At 47.4% G+C, this 20,145-nt stretch overlaps 2 protein-coding genes and 1 long non-coding RNA gene across 9 annotated transcripts; all 3 read left to right on the top strand.

Annotated features, from left to right (window-relative positions):
• Positions 1-992: 992 nt before the first annotated feature.
• On the top strand, positions 993-7,579 carry LOC148380544 (janus kinase and microtubule-interacting protein 3-like). Of its 6 annotated transcripts, XR_015855164.1 has the most exons (11): positions 993-1,217; positions 1,330-1,406; positions 1,874-2,050; positions 4,392-4,629; positions 4,776-4,992; positions 5,251-5,444; positions 5,569-5,682; positions 5,914-7,024; positions 7,109-7,179; positions 7,316-7,420; positions 7,565-7,579. XR_015855164.1 is itself a non-coding variant. In XM_088365986.1 (6 exons), the coding sequence occupies exons 3-6, from the start codon at positions 1,925-1,927 to the stop codon at positions 5,256-5,258; spliced, it is 594 nt and encodes a 197-aa protein (XP_088222112.1). In that variant the 5' UTR covers positions 1,012-1,217; positions 1,330-1,406; positions 1,874-1,924; the 3' UTR covers positions 5,259-5,273. The 6 variants fall into 6 exon arrangements, 2 of the variants coding, with proteins under 2 accessions (XP_088222112.1, XP_088222110.1); XM_088365986.1 differs by lacking the exons at positions 5,569-5,682; positions 5,914-7,024; positions 7,109-7,179; positions 7,316-7,420; positions 7,565-7,579 and having other exon boundaries at positions 1,012-1,217; positions 4,387-4,629; positions 5,251-5,273; XR_015855165.1 differs by lacking the exons at positions 4,392-4,629; positions 4,776-4,992; positions 5,251-5,444; positions 5,569-5,682; positions 5,914-7,024 and having other exon boundaries at positions 1,017-1,217.
• A 142-nt stretch (positions 7,580-7,721) lies between these two features.
• On the top strand, positions 7,722-10,221 carry LOC148380543 (janus kinase and microtubule-interacting protein 3-like). The gene is made up of 10 exons (XM_088365981.1): positions 7,722-7,875; positions 8,091-8,153; positions 8,240-8,338; positions 8,424-8,657; positions 8,778-8,843; positions 8,905-8,973; positions 9,050-9,127; positions 9,184-9,417; positions 9,497-9,622; positions 9,992-10,221. Exons 1-9 carry the CDS (start codon positions 7,807-7,809, stop codon positions 9,611-9,613), a joined length of 1,029 nt encoding a protein of 342 aa, XP_088222107.1. The 5' UTR covers positions 7,722-7,806; the 3' UTR covers positions 9,614-9,622; positions 9,992-10,221.
• Positions 10,222-13,446: 3,225 nt separating this feature from the next.
• Positions 13,447-20,130, top strand: LOC148380542 (uncharacterized). Of its 2 annotated transcripts, XR_015855006.1 has the most exons (6): positions 13,447-13,617; positions 13,741-13,818; positions 15,691-15,779; positions 19,550-19,579; positions 19,771-19,938; positions 20,051-20,130. It is a non-coding gene; the product is annotated as an uncharacterized LOC148380542 (long non-coding RNA). The 2 variants fall into 2 exon arrangements; XR_015855007.1 differs by lacking the exons at positions 15,691-15,779; positions 19,550-19,579 and having other exon boundaries at positions 13,455-13,617.
• Positions 20,131-20,145: the final 15 nt, after the last annotated feature.

Below are 20,145 nucleotides of genomic sequence, written 5' to 3'. Positions count from 1 at the left end.
TGAACAACACCATGCCGCATTGAACAACACCATGCCGCACTGAACAACACCATCCCGCACTGAACAACACCACCCCGCACTGAACAACACGATCCCGCATTGAACAACACCATCCCGGACTGAACAACACCATGCCGCACTGAACAACACCATTCCGCACTGAACAACACCATGCCGCACTGAACAACACCATGCCGCACTGAACAACACCATGCCGCACTGAACAACACCATGCCGCACTGAACAACACCATGCCGCACTGAACAACACCATGCCGCACTGAACAACATTATGCCGCACTGAACAACACCATGCCGCACTGAACAACACCATCCCGCACTGAACAACACCATGCCGCATTGAACAACACCATGCCGCACTGAACAACACCATCCTGCACTGAACAACACCATCCCGCACTGAACAACACCATGCCGCACTGAACAACATTATGGCGCACTGAACAACATTATGCCGCACTGAACAACACCATGCCGCACTGAACAACACCATGCCGCACTGAACAACACCATGCCGCACTGAACAACACGACGTCGCACTGAACAACACGACGCCGCACAGAACAACACGACGCCGCACAGAATAACACAATACCGCACAGAACAACACAATACCGCACAAACAGTTTTAGATAATATTACGTCGCAGTCATGTGACGCGGACATGACGTCAATAGGCGGAACTCACGGCAAAATTATAATCCGTGGGCGTGGCTTGCAACAGGAAGTAGGAAAGCGGCAATTCTGGCAAACAAGACACAGCGGTTAGTAACACGATGACTAACAAGGCAAATATTTTTGTTTTCAGCTTGCAACTTGACCGTCTAGAGCGTACAAGGTAATTACAACTGTTTTTTTTTTAGCCCTGAAAAGCGAGGGAGTGTGGCGTTTGGGAGGAATGTCGAACTCGGCGTCTGCTTCCAGCCACAGACGCCAAATTTCGACGATTATTTCGACTGGTCAACGGTTGTAAATTATTGCGTTGACTAAAAACTTTATTTAACTCTACTCTTAACTTTGCCGTTTCAGATATGCGGGTATTACACCGCGGAAATGACGTCAATAGGCTGAACTCTCGCCAAAATTCAAATCTGTGGGCGCAATGGCCTTGAGCGAGACACCGGATACAAACACGACGATTATCAACAGAAATATCTTTATTTTCTGCTTGCAAGTGGACCGTCTAGAGCGTACACGGTAAGTACAACTCATTGTGTTTAAAAAGATTTACGTTTGTGTAGTTTGCGTTGCGTTGTATCTGTGAATGTTGGTTGAGGCTAAATGTTAATGTTTAATTTCATTCCTTTAGGTTCCACGGTGTTTGTTGGCTGTATGTTTTCCACTGCAAGAAGAGGCTCGTATCATTGACCAGCAGGAGCTACAATGGTGAGTACCCCTTTCGTCTTCCATTTATGTTAAACACTTCCTATTTCATGTCTAACAGTACTCGATTTAACAAATAACCATAAATAAATACAGTGTGGGCAGTCACGTTAACATATGTGATTATCCTGCCTAATATGTTTATCACAAATATGTCACTAATCACTAATATGTTTATTTGTTTATCACAACACCTTTGGACCTTCAGCAATCGATTATTTCCCTTCATCTACATAGAGACAGAACGATGGTGTCTTAAACATCTCATTCATTTCACCAAATAACTTCACGCAGGTGGATAACGGCCGTCTCGGTCACGCTATGTTGCGTGATGCAGTTTTGAAGAACCAAATGCATTTATTCAATGAATAAGTCAAGCTAGTTCTATGTTTATGATGTTGTAAGTTACGGTACCGATTGAAGTTGAGTTCGAAGCCAGTGGAAAACAGCGCTGCGTTTGTGCTCTCCAGGTACAAATGTTGTGATCTCTGACTGACGACCGGGCGAGACTCGAGTAAGAGATGTCCAAACGAGCTCCGGCAGGGCGGGCCAAGGCGGAGCGAACGGACGCCCTTCAGGCCGCCAATGACGAGCTGAGAACCAAACTGATGGACGTCCAGTTAGAACTTCAGCAGGAGAAGAACAAGGTGAAAACCTCAACAGACAGACACTGCCTGCCTCCCTGCCTGCCTCCCTGCCTGCCTCCCTGCCTGCCTCCCTCCCTCCCAGTTTTCCCGATGTAGATTAGACATGCGTGTGCCATGACTGTGTCAGCCTACATCAACAAATGCACCGAGGACGTCAGCACCACTAAGAATATCATCACCCGGGGCAACCAACGACCCTGGATGACTGAGGAGGTACGTCAAACGCTACGAGCGCGGAACTCTGCCTTCAAGTCTGGCGACAAGGAGACACTGAGGACAGCGAGAGCCAACTTGAACCGTGCCATCAGGATAGCGAAGCGAGACCGCAGTCGAAAATTTCAGGATCGTTTCCACGACGTCAAAAACATCAGGAGTATGTGGCAAGGCATACGGGCGATTACAGACTACAACTCACCCTCCCCCCCCCCGGTGGGTGTAGTTGATGTTGACTTTCTAAATGGTCTAAATAACTTCTTTGGGAGGTTCGAGGCACTAAACGGCACTCCAGCAGTTAAAACTGTCCCCCATCAGGAAGAGGAGGTACTCTGCCTTGACTCCGCCGATGTGTTGAAGACCCTGAGGAGAGTCAACCCCTGTAAGGCCCCTGGCCCCGACAACATTCCTGGGCGTGTGTTCAGGGAATGTGCAAGTCATCTGGCTGGGGTCATCACAGACATTTTTAACACCTCGCTGGGCCAAGCCACAGTGCCGGCGTGCTTTAAGACTGCCTCCATCATTCCGGTGCCGAAGAAACCTCAAATCACCTCATTTAATGATTACCGGCCTGTTGCACTGACTCCGGTTATGATGAAGTGCTTCGAAAGGCTGCTTAAAGGTCACATCGTTTCCAGACTCCCCCTATTATTTGACCCGTTCCAGTTTGCCGACCGGCAAAACCGCTCCACTCAGGACGCCATCTCCTCCGTTCTTCACCTGAGCCTGGCTCACCTGGAGGAGAAGAACACCCATGTGCGGAGGCTGTTCCTGGACTTCAGCTCAGCGTTTAACACCATCATCCCACAGCATCTGGTAGGAAAATTGGAACACCTGGGCTTCAACACCCCCCTTCGCAACTGGCTGCTAGACTTCCTCACCAACAGACCTCAGTCAGTCCGGGTCGGACAGAACACCTCTGATGTCATCACCCTCAGCACAGGCTCCCTTCAGGGCTGCGTCCTGAGCCCCCTGCTGTGCACCCTGATGACACACGACTGCGTCCTCAGGTTCACCACCAATCACATCGTGAAGTCAGCAGACGACACAACGGTGGTGGGGCTCATCAGAGACAACAACGACCTGGACTACAGAGAGGAGGTGGAGCAGCTGGTGGGCTGGTGCAGAGAAAACAGCCTGATCCTGAATGAGGAGAAGATGAAGGAGATCAGCGTCGACTTCAGGAAAAAACAGCCTCACCACGCTCCACTGATCATCAACAGCTCAGCTGTGGAGGTGGTCAGCACCACCAAATTCCTGGGGGTCCACATCACAGAAGACCTCACCTGGACTATGAACACTACGGCACTGGTCAAGAGGGCACAGAAGCGCTTGTACTTCCTGCGGAGGATGAGGAGAGCCCACCTGCCCCCACCCATCATGAGGACGTTCTACAGGAGCACCATAGAGAGCATTCTGACAAGCTGTCTCTCTGTGTGGTGTGGAGGCTGCACCGCCTCCGATTGGAAGAACGTGAGGAGAGTGGTGAGGACAGCAGAGAGGATCATAGGGGCTCCTCTTCCCTCCATTCAGGACATTTCATCTCAGCGCTGCATGTCCCGTGCCCGTAACATCATCAATGACCCATCACACCCCCACCATGGACTGTTCTCCCTGCTGCCCTCTGGGAAGAGGTTTGCAGCATCCGCTGCAGGTCCACCAGGTTCTGCAACAGCTTTTTCCCTGCTGTCATCAGACTGTTGAACACTAGAACTGTTGAGCTCTAAACTGAACTCTGCATCACACATTCACAGAACTGTACTTTATGACACTACGGACCGCTATCTTGCACTATCTCGCACTACCAACTTTACTGAACTTGTATAAACCCTTTAAATAGAAGTTTAATACATGGTTTAGCATTCCTCTGCACACTCTTGAATACTGTTTTGCCTACTTGCACTATTGCATAATTATCACTGCTGCACTTATTTTTAATATATATATATATATATATAGTATATATGTATATATATATATATTCATAGGATATGTTACTTCTATTCAACTGCAATATCACTACTTTGTTGTAAGACGTATGCAACGGAATTTCGTTTTGTATGCACCATGTGCAGACAAGATGACAATAAAGTTTGTCTAAGTCTAAGTCTAAGTCATGTCAGGTCAGCTGTCTGGAGAGAGAGAGAAGTCAGGACCTGCGGGCGGAGCACCACCGTGCCACCGCCGCCATGACGGAACTCAAAAGCAAACTCCATGAGGAGAAGCAGAAAGAGTTAGCCATTACCAGGGAGACATTACTGCGGCAGCATGAAATGGAGCTGATGAGAGTGATCAAAATCAAAGATGGAGAGATCCAGCGACTGAATGCCTTGGTCCTCAGCCTGAGGGACGGCTCCATGGACAAGGTGATCCGCTCTATCCGTGTCTGACTATCCGCACGCCACGTCGGGCTTCGATGCGGCCGCTACCGTATTGTGTAGCTTGTCCCCAGTAAGCGTCGCGGCGCTCCGTTGCGGTCTCAACGGCCCGGTGTGGCGCAATGTCTGCTCAGGTGAGGAGGGGGGGCGCTTTGCTGGCGGAGGTGGAGGAGACGCGGCGGTGTCGGGAGACCGAGCGGTGTCGCCTCCACCAGGAGCGCGGAAGAAGCCCTGGCAGCGGCCCAGCAGGCCTGGCAGTCCCGAGCGGCCGAGCTCCGATCGGCTCATCACCAGCATCGGGAGGAGCTGAGCCGAACCAAGAGAGACTGCGAGAGGGAGATCCGCCGACTGGTAGGACTGATCAGATGCGCGGTGCGTGGCTATGTTCCCAATTTCGTTGTATACCTGCAGTGCAATGACACCTAAGGCATTCTATTCTATTCTATTTCACAAGAAGAAAATGTCCGGTTGCTCGCTTCGCTTTTGTCACAGCAAAGGTGTTCTAGTCGATTCAAGAAAAAAATTGGCCGGTTGCTCTCTTTGTTTTTGTCACAATTCTGGCAAATGAGTTTGCCCGCCTGCCTGAGCGCTCCCCGTTTGTACATCCAGACGGATGAGATCAAGCTGAAAGACAGAGCGGTTAGTGTTTTGGATGAAGCCCTGGGGCCGGCCACGTCCACCGCCTTCAGCTGCAGACTCAGGCTGCCGAGCAGCAGATCGCTGCCCTGAGGGATTCCCAAAGGGCGGGCCTAAACTACCCTGGAAGTGGGGTCAACGCCGCTACTAGCAATCCTCTTTATTGCGTAAGCCACCTCATCACACACTTGCAGTACGCATGACTTAGTTCGTTGCTGGAGGAAGGTAGCACAAAAACAGTTTTGAACTTTGAACGAGTGCTTGTGTGTGTGTGTTGCGGGGCGTTTTCAGTCTCAGGAGGATCGGGACACGCGACGGTTTCATCTGAAAATCGCTGAGCTCAGCGCAGTCATCAGGAAACTGGAGGATCGAAACGCCCTGCTTTCTGAAGAGCGCAATGAACTGGTAATTTATTGACGGCACGCTTGAAGGTTTGCGCTACGTTTGATGCGCGCCATCCAGCGAGGCACCCATTGCGCTTGCTTATTAGTTGAGCGGCGCGGCGAGTCGGTTGCCTGGTAGATGTCTTTTATTGGGAGCCAAAGCCACGATTCCGTTCAAACCGATGCAAAAGGAATGGATACGTTCTGGCCCGCGTGTTGTGCGTCTTTCACATCCCGCACTTCATGCTTGCAGCTAAAGCGACTGAGAGAAACAGAAAGCCAGTTTCTGCCACTCCTGTACAAAAACAAACGCCTGAGCAGGAAGAATGAAGAACTCTCGCTGGTGCTGTGTCGCCTTGAAAACAAAGTGCGCTTTGTCACCCAGGAGAACGAGGAGATGGCAAGCTTGGTAAGTCGACGCGGACAACGGCGGCGTGCCAACAGAGTCCACTGCATTTGTGTTCCACAGAGAAGGCCTAGTTCGCTCAATGACCTGGACCGCGGTTGCGGCCAGCAGGACGGTGAAATGGAGTTCCTTCAAGTTGTGGAGCAGCGGCACATCATCGACGACTTGTCCAAGGTCTTCAGGCAGGCGACTCGGTGCACGTACGGCAGCGCCGCGCTCGCTCGCTGTCGCCAGGAAACCTTTTCCGTCCAAAGCTTGGCCGGCGGCCGCCATCCAAAAAATTGGCCCCTTAAATTCCGACCTTTCAAGCAGGAGCATTGTGCGCACGCGTTTGAACACGCTTTAGACTTGTTTTGCCGTTTTCAGCAGCTCAAAGCTCCCGTTTTGTCAGCGCCTTTGCCACTCGCTGTGCGCTGAAAACGACGGACTTGCCCGGCTGCTCAGCCCGTCAACCATGAGCCGCGAGCGCGACGTCATTGTCCGTAGGCAGCTAGTGGCAAAATGCACCCTGTTAGAGTTGCGCTCGCTCCAACTTATTTTGCAAGAACCACACGGGAGACAAGTAAGTTCTTTTGGACACCTGCAGGTGGAGAGTCCATCCGTTGTACGAATGAAGTCTGACTCTCGGCTCCTGCACGAGCATTTTAATTAAGAGAAACAGGGTGGGTGTAAGAGTGGATTGAATAGAGGAAGCCCTTGACCTCTAGTCAAAACATAGCAAGGGGTGTTTTACAACTTTGTGTAGGAAGGGATAAGCGATAGGGATAAATAGGGGATAAATAATATTATTTATTACAGGTCGCAGTCAAAGTCAAAGCAACACAATGATACGATAATCTGGAAAACCCTGACACACCCTGTAGTTGTCACTTTTGGAAAAGACGAGCGTCCCTCCAATCATCGCCGGTGACGTGTTTTTCAGGCTCTGGAGACAGGAGCTCATGTCAGAAATGTCATTGTGAGTCGCGTTTGTTTCTGCGCCGGAGCCGTTCGTTCCCTTTGCATCCAAAGAATCTCAAAGGCGGATTATTTGTGTCGACAGGAGAGAGATTTGCTGCTACGATACCGACGTCGAGAATCTCTGAGGAGGAACAAAGCGTGAGGTCCTGCAAGGTGAGTCTGTTTGTTTGCGGCTGCTTGGTGTTGCGCAAGATGAAATGGCCTTTTTCTCGCTATCGTTCCTCTCGTCGATTCATCGTGAGGTGTCGCTTCAGTTTGTTCAGAGAGATGTTTGCTTCCGCGCCCGCAGGTCATCGAAACATTTTACGGCTACGACGAAGACGTGTTGGTGGACTCGGACGGATCGTCCTTGTCTTTTCACACCGACAGAACCCCCGACACGGAACCCGAAGAGGTAGCCCGCCATTTCTGCCAGCGTATTGGCACCAAACATTCCTCTTCAGCCTGGAATCGGACTCGTCTTTGCGTCGCGGGTGCTTTGTCGCCGGTCTGACTGATTCTGGTACTAGTGCTGTGTTGCATTGGTGTGTGCATGAAGAGGCGGAGCTTCGCTACCGCCAGCTGACGCAAGAATATCAAGCGCTGCAACGAGCCTACGCTCTGCTAGCCCAGACCAGCGAAGGGGACTACGACGCCGAGAAGGAGATCAAGGTGGCGCCCCTTCCCGCAACCCCCAGCCGGGTCGCAGCCTCCCCGTTCTCACCCAGCCTCGGGTGTTCTCTGGTCTGAAAGGAGGAGGAGGAGCCTCCCTCCTCCTCCTTTCAGACCAGAGAAAAGCTGATGGTAGAAATGGGTCACTATCAAAGCAGAGTAGCAGATCTGGAGTCAGCGCTGAAGCAACAAGGACAGGTAAGCTCATCAATGAGCACACCTTTTTCTCAGACAAAATAGCTACATTCTTCAGTCACTCATCCGTCTGGCATTACTGGACCAACCCCCACCCCCCCCCGAACGTGGCTGGGAAAATGCGGAGAAAAGCAAATGTCATTTTCCAGTCAACCAAAGAATTTGTGGATGAAAATGACACAACATTCCAAAGCTGTCCACGCGTTTGTCTCTTCTAGAATGTCAAGTGGGTGGAGGAGAAGCAGCTGCTGCGTCAGAGCAATCAGCAGTTGGCCGAAAAGGTGACGGAAAGAAAGGCGCTGGGCGGAGTCGCTTGGCGTCACACCTGTCGGGAAGCCCCGCAGATGAGGTCTGACTGTCTTTTCAGGTCAGGCGGATGGAGGCGGAAGAAGCGCGTCTGAAAGAGCACATCCAGGATATCCGAGACCAAAACGAACTGCTTGAGTTCCGCATCCTGGAGCTGGAGGTGGGAAGACTCGCACAAGCGTGTTGAGGCCAGAGATGTGACGGACGGACGGACGGACGGACGGATGCATGCCTCTGCCTTTCAGGAGAGGGAGTGGCGCTCCCCCGTCTTGAAGTGTCTGCAAGTCCGTTTCCCAGACGGCCTCAGCCCTTTGCAGATCTACTGCGAGGCCGAGGGCGTGAGCGTACGTAAGCCGTCCCTCGCAACCCTAACCTTAACCCGAGGTCCCAGAACACCTTACATTGCTCCTTGCGCCTTTCCCCCGGACATCGTCATCAGTGATCTGATGAAGAAGCTGGACATCCTGGGCTATAACGCCGTAAGTGTATGTCGAACTCCTTATGTTCGCACTCCACGAGACTCGGCGGCTCAAATGTGACTTTTGGAAGGCTTTGCGCTGAAAGAAGCTTGTTGACGCTGTGCCTTTGGGCTCTTGCAGAATCTCACCAACGAGGAGCAGGTGGTCGTGATTCACGCCAGGACCCTTCTCACCCTAGCCGAGAAGGTAACGCGCACGTCCACGCACGCTCTCGCATTCTGCTTATGTGACAGCAGCCTTTCCTCAGTGGTTAGAATACATCAAAGTGACCAAGTCAGCACTTCAACAGAAGATGTTGGACATTGAAAGTGAGAAGGTAGACAGACACGCGACATCAGCCAAGGGGAACTCCGGCAATGTGCCCCAACAATTCTGACCTTGAGCTGTGCTAGGATATGTTCTGCAAGCAGAAGGGCTACCTGGATGAAGAGTTGGACTTCAGGAAGTGTTCCATGGACCAGGCTCATAAGGTAAGCCGCCCTCAAATCTCCCGCCGGACCACTGATGGACGAGGATTGCGGCCCAGAGGATCCTGGAGCTGGAGGCCATGTTGTACGAGGCGCTACCGCAGCGGGACTGCCCCGCCACGGACGGCGAAAAAGCCAGCCACGCTGGCGTGAATGACGTGCTGACGGCGGATCAGAGAGAAGAGCTTAGGAGCGCCGTGGACCAATGGAAGCGAGCCCTGATGTGCGAGTTGAGGGAGCGCGACGCTTGCATCCTCCAAGAGAGAATGGATCTGCTGCACAGCGCGCAACAGGTAAGGGCCCAAAGCCAGCCCGGCACTTACTTGCACGCTTACTGGCTTTTGAATGCCACTTTCCATTTGTCCGTCCTAGAGGAACAAAGAGCTGAAAGAATTCATCGAAGCTCAGAAGAGACAAATCAAACAATTGGAGGAGAAGTTTCTGTTTCTCTTTCTATTCTTCTCCTTGGCCTTCATTCTGTGGCCCTAACACCAGCTGGTGAGTGAGCTCCAGCGGCACCGCACTCGACACCTCCGATACACTGCCAGCCGGTCTCAGACGTTGGCAGACGCTCCGATGCCAACGTATACCCCCCGCCACGGTGACAGAGGCACCGCGTCACACCGGCGCTCATCCAATCAGAAGGCAGGAAAAGCAAATTCACATGCAGGGCACTTTTGAACCAGAAGAGAGCGCCACAAAAAACGGTTGTTGCCCCAAACGCGCACTAAAAAGGGTCAGAATAACAAGAGTCCCACTGGCCAGCCGGGGCCACCCGTCCAGCTGTTTCTTCAGGGGGGAAAAAAATTGGAGTCACCGGTGAGTACATTTTGCATTTAGCTCTGATTTTCTGCTTCTGTCTTCAAGTGTGTGGCATCCTGCGATCAAAGATTCAGCCAACCCCAAAGCGGTTGACCTCAACGTCCCACCACCATGCCTACCAGAGCAGGTGACGTGATGCTTTGGACATCCTTCCGTCTCAGATGCCCAAAAGTACTCTTTGCCACATCTGCGGCAATACGGTGTCTTTTCAAAGGTGCAAATAAATCCAGCGTGGGCGGAACACGCACGTCTTCGGTTTTTCCCGCTTTGTTTGTGTGACAGCTGTTGTGAAAATTTTATACAAATAAAGTTGTATAGTACAGGTTGCGGCATGCGGCTCTTTTATGTTCATATCAACATTTGTGTGTGTGTGTGTGTGGGGGGGGGGGGTTGTGCGTGTTGGCTTCACTTGAGTTCAATTTGGTATTTTGGTCAAAAGCGCATGTGGTGAAATTCCACAAAGTAGGATGGGCAAACACATTTCTTTAAACTATGAGTGTCAATTGGGCTCTCGAAATGGCAGGGAAAAGATGCACAGCAAAACGAAAATACGTAGATGAACACAGGACGTTTTAATCAGAGTGGGAAAGTTTCTATTTTTTGTTGAACGTGATGGCAAACCATTCTGCCTGATATGTCAGACCTCAGCGCATTTCAAAGATTCAAATCTTCAGCGCCATGCACTTCAGCTCACTCCATGCTAACATTGATCAGGCGTCGAACCCGCATCATCATGCTTAAGAGGTGGCCATGCTAACCAGTGCGCCATTATGTCAACGCATAATAACTAAGTCTACTGGTCAAAACAGCGGTTACTATATGACGTCGCTACGTCGTGGTCACGTGACGCAGACAAGACGTCAATGGACGTGGGCAGAGTTAACTTGTTTAAAAGGGAGTAGGCAGAAGAAATATTTAATTTATTTAAATCTATTTTGAGTGCACACCATTATGCCAATGCATAACAACTGTAAATCTACTAAACAAAACAGCGGTTGCTATATGACATCTGCCACGTCGTGGTCACGTGACATACGTGACGTCGATGGGCGTAACTTTCGCCGGAATTCAAATCCGCGGGGAGAGTTAACTTGTTTAAAAGAGAGTGGGCAGAAGAATTATTTAATTTATTTAAATCTATTTGGTGTGTGCGCCATTATGTCAATGCATAACAACTGTAAGTCTACTAAACAAAACAGCGGTTGCTATATGACGTCTGCCACGTCGTGGTCACGTGACGCGGACGTGACGTCGACGCCTACTTTACATCCCACCGATCACAGGACCCCTCGGCTGCATAACCGTGCACCCTTCCCAACCAATCGGATTTGCTATACGCGAAAACGACGCCAATGGAAAGAGCTTCCGCCCAAATTTAAATCCGTGGGCGTGGCTCGCAGCAGGAAGTAGGAAAATGGCGGCGATGTTGACAAAGACACAGCGGATGGTAACATACGACTAACAAGAGAAATATTTTTATTTTCTGCTTGCAACTGGACCGTCCAGAGCGTACACGGTAAGTACAACTCATCGTTTTTAAAAAGAAGTACTTTTGTTGCCCTGAAAAGCGAGTGAGCGTGGCGTTTGTGGGGGACGTCGAATTTCGACGATTCTTTCTGGTCAACGGTTGTAAATGATTGTGTTGATTAAAAAAGAAAACTTGATGTAACTCTACTTTTAACTGCCGTTTCAGATAGATTTGGAATTGCATCACATCCAATTTTGCCTAGAGCGTACACGGTAAGTAACACTCGTTGTGTTTAAGGAGATTTACGTTTGTAATAGCAGAAGTGTAGCCGCGTTGCGTTGTACGTGTGAATGTTGGTCCGGGCGAAATGTTAATGTTTAATTTCATTCCTTTAGGTTCCACGGTGTTTGTTGGCTGCAAGTTTTCCACTGCAAGAAGAGGCTCATATCATTGACCAGGAGCGAGCTACAATGGTGAGTAGCCATAACATTTATGTTAAACACTTCCTATTTCATGTCTAACAGTACTTGATTTAACAAATAACCATAAATAAATACAGTGTGGGCACTGAAGTTAACATATGTGATTATACTGCCTAATCTGTCACCGAGTAGATTGTTGCAAAGTAATATAAGATCCAAAGTTGTAATTCAGAATAGTTTTCAAAAGAAGGCCATTAGAATTATATACAAGTCTGATTACCCTGAACAAGCTATTAATTAAATCACAAATTCTTCAATTCAAAGATTTGGTAGATTATCAGACAAATAATGTCTAACAGTAATTGATTTAACACATCACGATAAGTAGATTGAGTGTGGGCACTCTCAAGTTAACATATGTGATTATACTGCCTAATCTGTTACAGAGTATGTTGTTGCCAAGTAATGTAGAATAGATCCAAAGTAGTAATCCAGAATAGTTTTGAAGAGGCCATTAGAATGATAAACAAATCTGATTACCTTGAACATAATAACAAGCTAAGTGTTTAATATGTCCTATGAAGTCAAAATTGGGCACCATCATGTGGTGAAATTTGGAATTGCATCACATCCAATTTTGCCTGGGAACAAACAGATTAAATAAATCTTAGTTTTGAATAAGCCACTCCTTCTCAAACAAGTAAACTCTGCCCATTTCGCGCAGTAGATGTTCTGTTAATATCTAGTATTTATACAAAGTCATAATTTAAATTGCTTTCAACCTTCATTCATCGGTTCAACCAACATTACTCGCTCTTATTACCAACTTGTATTGATTTAACTAAGCGTTTAATACTTCCTATCAGGTCTCAAGGCAAGATTTGGCAAAATACAATTTCAGCAAATCCAATTTTGCCAGGGAACAAAAATAGATTAAATAAACTAAATAAGTCTTCTTCCCATTAAATAAATCAGAAAAGTCTGTCTTGTAACCAGTCCTCTTCAAACAAGTAAAGTCTGCCCATTTTGTGCCGTAGATTTTGTGTCTATGCCTAGTATTTAAACAAAATCATAATTTAAACGACTTATTTCCTTCATTCACTTTGGAAATTTGGAATTGCAGCAAATCGAATTTTGGCAGGGAACAAAAATAGATCAATTAAACTAAATAAGTCTTCTTCCCATTAAATAAATTAAAAAAGTCTGTCTTGTAACCAGTCCTTTTCAAACAAGTAAAGTCTGCCCATTTTGTGCCGTCGATTTTGTGTTAATGCCTAGTATTTATACAAAATCATAATTTAAAGGACTTCATTCCTTCATTCACTTTGGAAATTTGGAATTGCAGCACATCAAATTTTGCCTGGGAAGAAAAGTAGATTAAATAAATTTAATAAGTCTTACTACTTCCCATTAAATAAATTAAATACGTCTTACTTGTTCCCACTCCTTTTCAAAACAGTAGTTTAAAACGAGGGCCCTTCACTCAATCTTTAAACTCAACCCCGCACGTTGTGTTGTATCTGTGAATGTTGGTTGTGGCCAAATGATAGTTTTCTTTCATTCGTTTAGGTTCCAAGAAAACTTGATGTAACTCTACTTTTAACTGCCGTTTCAGATAAGCGGGTATTACGTCGCAGTCATGTGCCGCGGATATGACGTAATTGCCCGAACCTCCGATTCAAATCTGTTGGCGCGATGGCCGTGAGCCACTGAGCAGCGACGATTATCAACAGAAATATCTTTATTTTCTGCTTGCAACTGGACCGTCTAGAGCGTACACGGTAAGTAACACTCATTGTGTTTAAGGAGATTTACGTTTGTAATAGCAGAAGTGTAGCCGCGTTGCGTTGTACGTGTGAAAATTGGTCGAGGCGAAATGTTAATGTTTAATTTCATTCCTTTAGGTTCCACGGTGTTTGTTGGCTGCAAGTTTTCCACTGCAAGAAGAGGCTCGTATCATTGACCAGGAGCGAGCTACAATGGTGAGTAGCCATAACATTTATGTTAAACACTTCCTATTTCATGTCTAACAGTACTTGATTTAACAAATAACCATAAATAAATACAGTGTGGGCACTGAAGTTAACATATGTGATTATACTGCCTAATCTGTCACGGAGTAGATTGTTGCAAAGTAATATAAGATCCAAAGTTGTAATTCAGAATAGTTTTCAAAAGAAGGCCATTAGAATTATATACAAGTCTGATTACCCTTAACATAACAACAAGCTATTAATTAAATCACAAATTCTTCAATTCAAAGATTTGGTAGATTATCAGACAAATAATGTCTAACAGTAATTGATTTAACACATCACGATAAGTAGATTGAGTGTGGGCACTCTCAAGTTAACAGATATGATTATACTGCCTAATCTGTTACAGAGTATGTTGTTGCCAAGTAATGTAGAATAGATCCAAAGTAGTAATCCAGAATAGTTTTGAAGAGGCCATTAGAATAATAAACAAATCTGATTACCTTGAACATAATAACAAGCTAAGTGTTTAATATGTCCTATGAAGTCAAAATTGGGCACCATCATGTGGTGAAGTTTGGAATTGCATCACATCCAATTTTGCCTGGGAACAAACAGATTAAATAAATCTTAGTTTTGAATAAGCCACTCCTTCTCAAACAAGTAAACTCTGCCCATTTCGCGCAGTAGATGTTCTGTTAATATCTAGTATTTATACAAAGTCATAATTTAAATTGCTTTCAACCTTCATTCATCGGTTCAACCAACATTACTCGCTCTTATTACCAACTTGTATTGATTTAACTAAGCGTTTAATACTTCCTATCAGGTCTCAAGGCAAGATTTGGCAAAATACAATTTCAGCAAATCCAATTTTGCCAGGGAACAAAAATAGATTAAATAAACTAAATAAGTCTTCTTCCCATTAAATAAATCAGAAAAGTCTGTCTTGTAACCAGTCCTCTTCAAACAAGTAAAGTCTGCCCATTTTGTGCCGTAGATTTTGTGTCTATGCCTAGTATTTAAACAAAATCATAATTTAAACGACTTCTTTCCTTCATTCACTTTGGAAATTTGGAATTGCAGCAAATCGAATTTTGCCAGGGAACAAAAATAGATCAATTAAACTAAATAAGTCTTCTTCCCATTAAATAAATTAAAAAAGTCTGTCTTGTAACCAGTCCTTTTCAAACAAGTAAAGTCTGCCCATTTTGTGCCGTCGATTTTGTGTTAATGCCTAGTATTTATACAAAATCATAATTTAAAGGACTTCATTCCTTCATTCACTTTGGAAATTTGGAATTGCAGCACATCAAATTTTGCCTGGGAAGAAAAGTAGATTAAATAAATTTAATAAGTCTTACTACTTCCCATTAAATAAATTAAATACGTCTTACTTGTTCCCACTCCTTTTCAAAAAAGTAGTTTAAAACGAGGTCCCTTCACTCAACCTTTAACCCTATTTATTCACCTTCTAGGCTAAGTGTTAAAGGCTAAGTGTTAAAGGCTAAGTGTTAAAGGCTAAGTGTTAAAGGCTAAGTGTTAAAGGCTAAGTGTTAGAGGCTAAGTGCCAGAGGCTAGGCGCCAGAGGCGAGTTTTTGTGGGCTGAAGTTTTAGTGGGGTTAGTGTGAATACAATCCAAAAGAATACAACAGAATACAATACAATAGAATAAAATACATAGATTAAATTATATAGCTCTTACTACTTCCCATTAAATAAATTAAATACGTCTTACTTGTTCCCAATCCTTTTCAAAAAAGTAGTTTAAAACGAGGGCCCTTCACTCAACCTTTAACCTCAACCCCGCACGTCACATTGTGTTGTATCTGTGAATGTTGGTTGTGGCCAAATGATAGTTTTCTTTCATTCGTTTAGGTTCCACGGTGTTTGTTGGCTATGTTTTCCACTGTCAGAAGGATGAAAATACAAAGTACAACGCTTGGACGTGGGCGAAAGCGTCACCGGTGAGTCCTTCCTTCCTATTTATTTACCTTCTAGATGCTAGAGGCTAAGTGTTAGAGGCTAAGTGTTAGAGGCTAAGTGTTAAACACAATACGAACAACACAACGATACTGCACTGAACAACACGATACCGCACTGAGAAACACGATACCGCACTGAACAACACGATACCGCACTGAACAACACCATGCCGCACTGAACACCATGCCACACTGAACAACACCATCCCGCACTGAACAACACCATGCCGCACTAAACAACACCATGCCGCACTGAACAACACCATGCCTCACTGAATGACACCATGCCGCACTGAAAGACACCATGCCGCACTGAACGACACCATGCCGCACTGAAAGACACCATCCCGCACTGAACACCATGCCGCACTGAACAACACCATCCTGCACTGAACAACACCATCCCGCACTGAACAACACCATGCCGCACTGAACAACATTATGCCGCACTGAACATTATGCCGCACTGAACAACACCATGCCGCACTGAACAACACCATGCCGCACTGAACAACATTATGCCGCACTGAACAACACCATGCCGCACTGAACAACACCATGCCGCACCGAACAACACCATGCCGCACTGAACAACACCATGCCGCACTGAACAACATTATGCCGCACTGAACAACACCATGCCGCACTGAACAACACCATCCTGCACTGAACAACACCATTCCGCATTGAACACCATGCCGCACTGAACAACACCATCCCGCACTGAACAACACCATCCCGCACTGAACAACACCATGCCGCACTGAACAACATTATGCCGCACTGAACAACATTATGCCGCACTGAACAACACCATGCCGCACTGAACAACACCATGCCGCACTGAACAACACCATGCCGCACTGAACAACATTATAACGCACTGAACAACACCATCCCGCACTGAACAACACCATGCCGCACTAAACAACATTATGCCGCACTGAACAACATTATGCCGAAATGAACAACACCATGCCGCACTGAACAACACCATGCCGCACTGAACAACACCATGCCGCACTGAACAACACCATGCCGCATTGAACAACACCATGCCGCACTGAACAACACCATGCCGCACTGAACAACACCATGCCGCACTGAACAACACCATGCCGCACTGAACAACACCATGCCGCACTGAACAACACCATTCCGCACTGAACAACACCATGCCGCACTGAACAACACCATGCCGCACTGAACAACACCATCCTGCACTGAACAACACCATCCCGCACTGAACAACACCATGCCGCATTGAACAACACCATCCTGCACTGAACAACACCATCCTGCACTGAACAACACCATGCCGCACTGAACAACACCATGCCGCACTGAACAACACCATGCCGCACTGAACAACACCATGCCGCACTGAACAACATTATGCCGCACTGAACAACATTATGCCGCACTGAACAACACCATGCCGCACTGAACAACACCATGCCGCACTGAACAACATTATGCCGCACTGAAAAACACCATGCCGCACTGAACAACACCATCCCGCACTGAACAACACCATGCCGCATTGAACAACACCATGCCGCACTGAACAACACCATGCTGCACTGAACAACATTATGCTGCACTGAACAACACGATCCTGCATTGAACAACACCATGCCGCACTGAACAACACCATCCTGCACTGAACAACACCATTCCGCACTGAACAACACCATCCCGCATTGAACAACACCATCCTGCACTGAACAACACCATGCTGCACTGAACAACATTATGCTGCACTGAACAACACGATCCTGCATTGAACAACACCATGCCGCACTGAACAACACCATCCTGCACTGAACAACACCATCCCGCACTGAACAACACCATCCCGCATTGAACAACACCATCCTGCACTGAACAACACCATGCCGCACTGAACAACACCATCCTGCACTGAACAACACCATCCCGCACTGAACAACACCATGCCGCATTGAACAACACCATCCTGCACTGAACAACACCATCCTGCACTGAACAACACCATGCCGCACTGAACAACACCATGCCGCACTGAACAACACCATGCCGCACTGAACAACACCATGCCGCACTGAACAACATTATGCCGCACTGAACAACATTATGTCGCACTGAACAACACCATGCCGCACTGAACAACACCATGCCGCACTGAACAACATTATGCCGCACTGAAAAACACCATGCCGCACTGAACAACACCATCCCGCACTGAACAACACCATGCCGCATTGAACAACACCATGCCGCACTGAACAACACCATGCTGCACTGAACAACATTATGCTGCACTGAACAACACGATCCTGCATTGAACAACACCATGCCGGACTGAACAACACCATCCTGCACTGAACAACACCATCCCGCACTGAACAACACCACCCCGCACTGAACAACACGATCCCGCATTGAACAACACCATCCCGCACTGAACAACACCATGCCGCACTGAACAACACCATTCCGCACTGAACAACACCATGCCGCACTGAACAACACCATGCCGCACTGAACAACACCATGCCGCACTGAACAACACCATGCCGCACTGAACAACATTATGCCGCACTGAACAACACCATGCCGCACTGAACAACACCATCCCGCACTGAACAACACCATGCCGCATTGAACAACACCATGCCGCACTGAACAACACCATCCTGCACTGAACAACACCATGCCGCACTGAACAACACCATGCCGCACTGAACAACACCATGCCGCACTGAACAACACCATGCCGCACTGAACAACATTATGCCGCACTGAACAACACCATGCCGCACTGAACAACATTATGTCGCACTGAACAACACCATGCCGCAATGAACAACACCATCCCGCACTGAACAACACCATGCCGCATTGAACAACACCATGCCGCACTGAACAACACCATCCCGCACTGAACAACACCACCCCGCACTGAACAACACGATCCCGCATTGAACAACACCATCCCGGACTGAACAACACCATCCCGGACTGAACAACACCATTCCGCACTGGACAACACCATGCCGCACTGAACAACACCATGCCGCACTGAACAACACCATGCCGCACTGAACAACACCATGCCGCACTGAACAACATTATGCCGCACTGAACAACACCATGCCGCACTGAACAACACCATCCCGCACTGAACAACACCATGCCGCATTGAACAACACCATGCCGCACTGAACAACACCATCCTGCACTGAACAACACCATCCCGCACTGAACAACACCATGCCGCATTGAACAACACCATGCCGCACTGAACAACACCATCCTGCACTGAACAACACCATCCCGCACTGAACAACACCATGCCGCACTGAACAACATTATGGCGCACTGAACAACATTATGCCGCACTGAACAACACCATGCCGCACTGAACAACACCATGCCGCACTGAACAACACCATGCCGCACTGAACAACACCATGCCGCACTGAACAACACGACGTCGCACTGAACAACACGACGCCGCACAGAACAACACGACGCCGCACAGAATAACACAATACCGCACAGAACAACACAATACCGCACAAACAGTTTTAGATAATATTACGTCGCAGTCATGTGACGCGGACATGACGTCAATAGGCGGAACTCACGGCAAAATTATAATCCGTGGGCGTGGCTTGCAACAGGAAGTAGGAAAGCGGCAATTATGGCAAACAAGACACAGCGGTTAGTAACACGATGACTAACAAGGCAAATATTTTTGTTTTCAGCTTGCAACTTGACCGTCTAGAGCGTACAAGGTAATTACAACTGTTTTTTTTTTAGCCCTGAAAAGCGAGGGAGTGTGGCGTTTGGGAGGAATGTCGAACTCGGCGTCTGCTTCCAGCCACAGACGCCAAATTTCGACGATTATTTCGACTGGTCAACGATTGTAAATTATTGCGTTGACTAAAAACTTTATTTAACTCTACTCTTAACTTTGCCGTTTCAGATATGCGGGTATTACACCGCGGAAATGACGTCAATAGGCTGAACTCTCGCCAAAATTCAAATCTGTGGGCGCAATGGCCTTGAGCGAGACACCGGATACAAACACGACGATTATCAACAGAAATATCTTTATTTTCTGCTTGCAAGTGGACCGTCTAGAGCGTACACGGTAAGTACAACTCATTGTGTTTAAAAAGATTTACGTTTGTGTAGTTTGCGTTGCGTTGTATCTGTGAATGTTGGTTGAGGCTAAATGTTAATGTTTAATTTCATTCCTTTAGGTTCCACGGTGTTTGTTGGCTGTATGTTTTCCACTGCAAGAAGAGGCTCGTATCATTGACCAGCAGGAGCTACAATGGTGAGTACCCCTTTCGTC

This window comes from Syngnathus floridae, chromosome 21 (assembly GCF_059516105.1).
Source record: "Syngnathus floridae isolate MCC-2025c chromosome 21, RoL_Sflo_1.0, whole genome shotgun sequence".
NCBI lineage: Eukaryota > Metazoa > Chordata > Actinopteri > Syngnathiformes > Syngnathidae > Syngnathus > Syngnathus floridae.
The sequence above is the reverse complement of the archived record's forward strand: the minus strand, read 5'-3'. Positions and strand labels throughout refer to the sequence as shown.

Excerpts from the sequence above, each read along its gene's own strand:
- LOC148380544 (XM_088365984.1), top strand. The coding sequence starts at position 1,925 with ATGTCCAAACGAGCTCCGGCAGGGCGGGCCAAGGCGGAGCGAACGGAC. Across the intron at positions 2,051-4,386 it reads TTCAGCAGGAGAAGAACAAG|GTCAGCTGTCTGGAGAGAGA; the intron begins GTGAAAACCTCA and ends AAGTCATGTCAG. Across the intron at positions 4,630-4,775 it reads GGGACGGCTCCATGGACAAG|GTGAGGAGGGGGGGCGCTTT; the intron begins GTGATCCGCTCT and ends ATGTCTGCTCAG.
- LOC148380543 (XM_088365981.1), top strand. The coding sequence starts at position 7,807 with ATGGTAGAAATGGGTCACTATCAAAGCAGAGTAGCAGATCTGGAGTCA. Across the intron at positions 7,876-8,090 it reads CGCTGAAGCAACAAGGACAG|AATGTCAAGTGGGTGGAGGA; the intron begins GTAAGCTCATCA and ends TGTCTCTTCTAG. Across the intron at positions 8,844-8,904 it reads TTCTCACCCTAGCCGAGAAG|TGGTTAGAATACATCAAAGT; the intron begins GTAACGCGCACG and ends GCCTTTCCTCAG.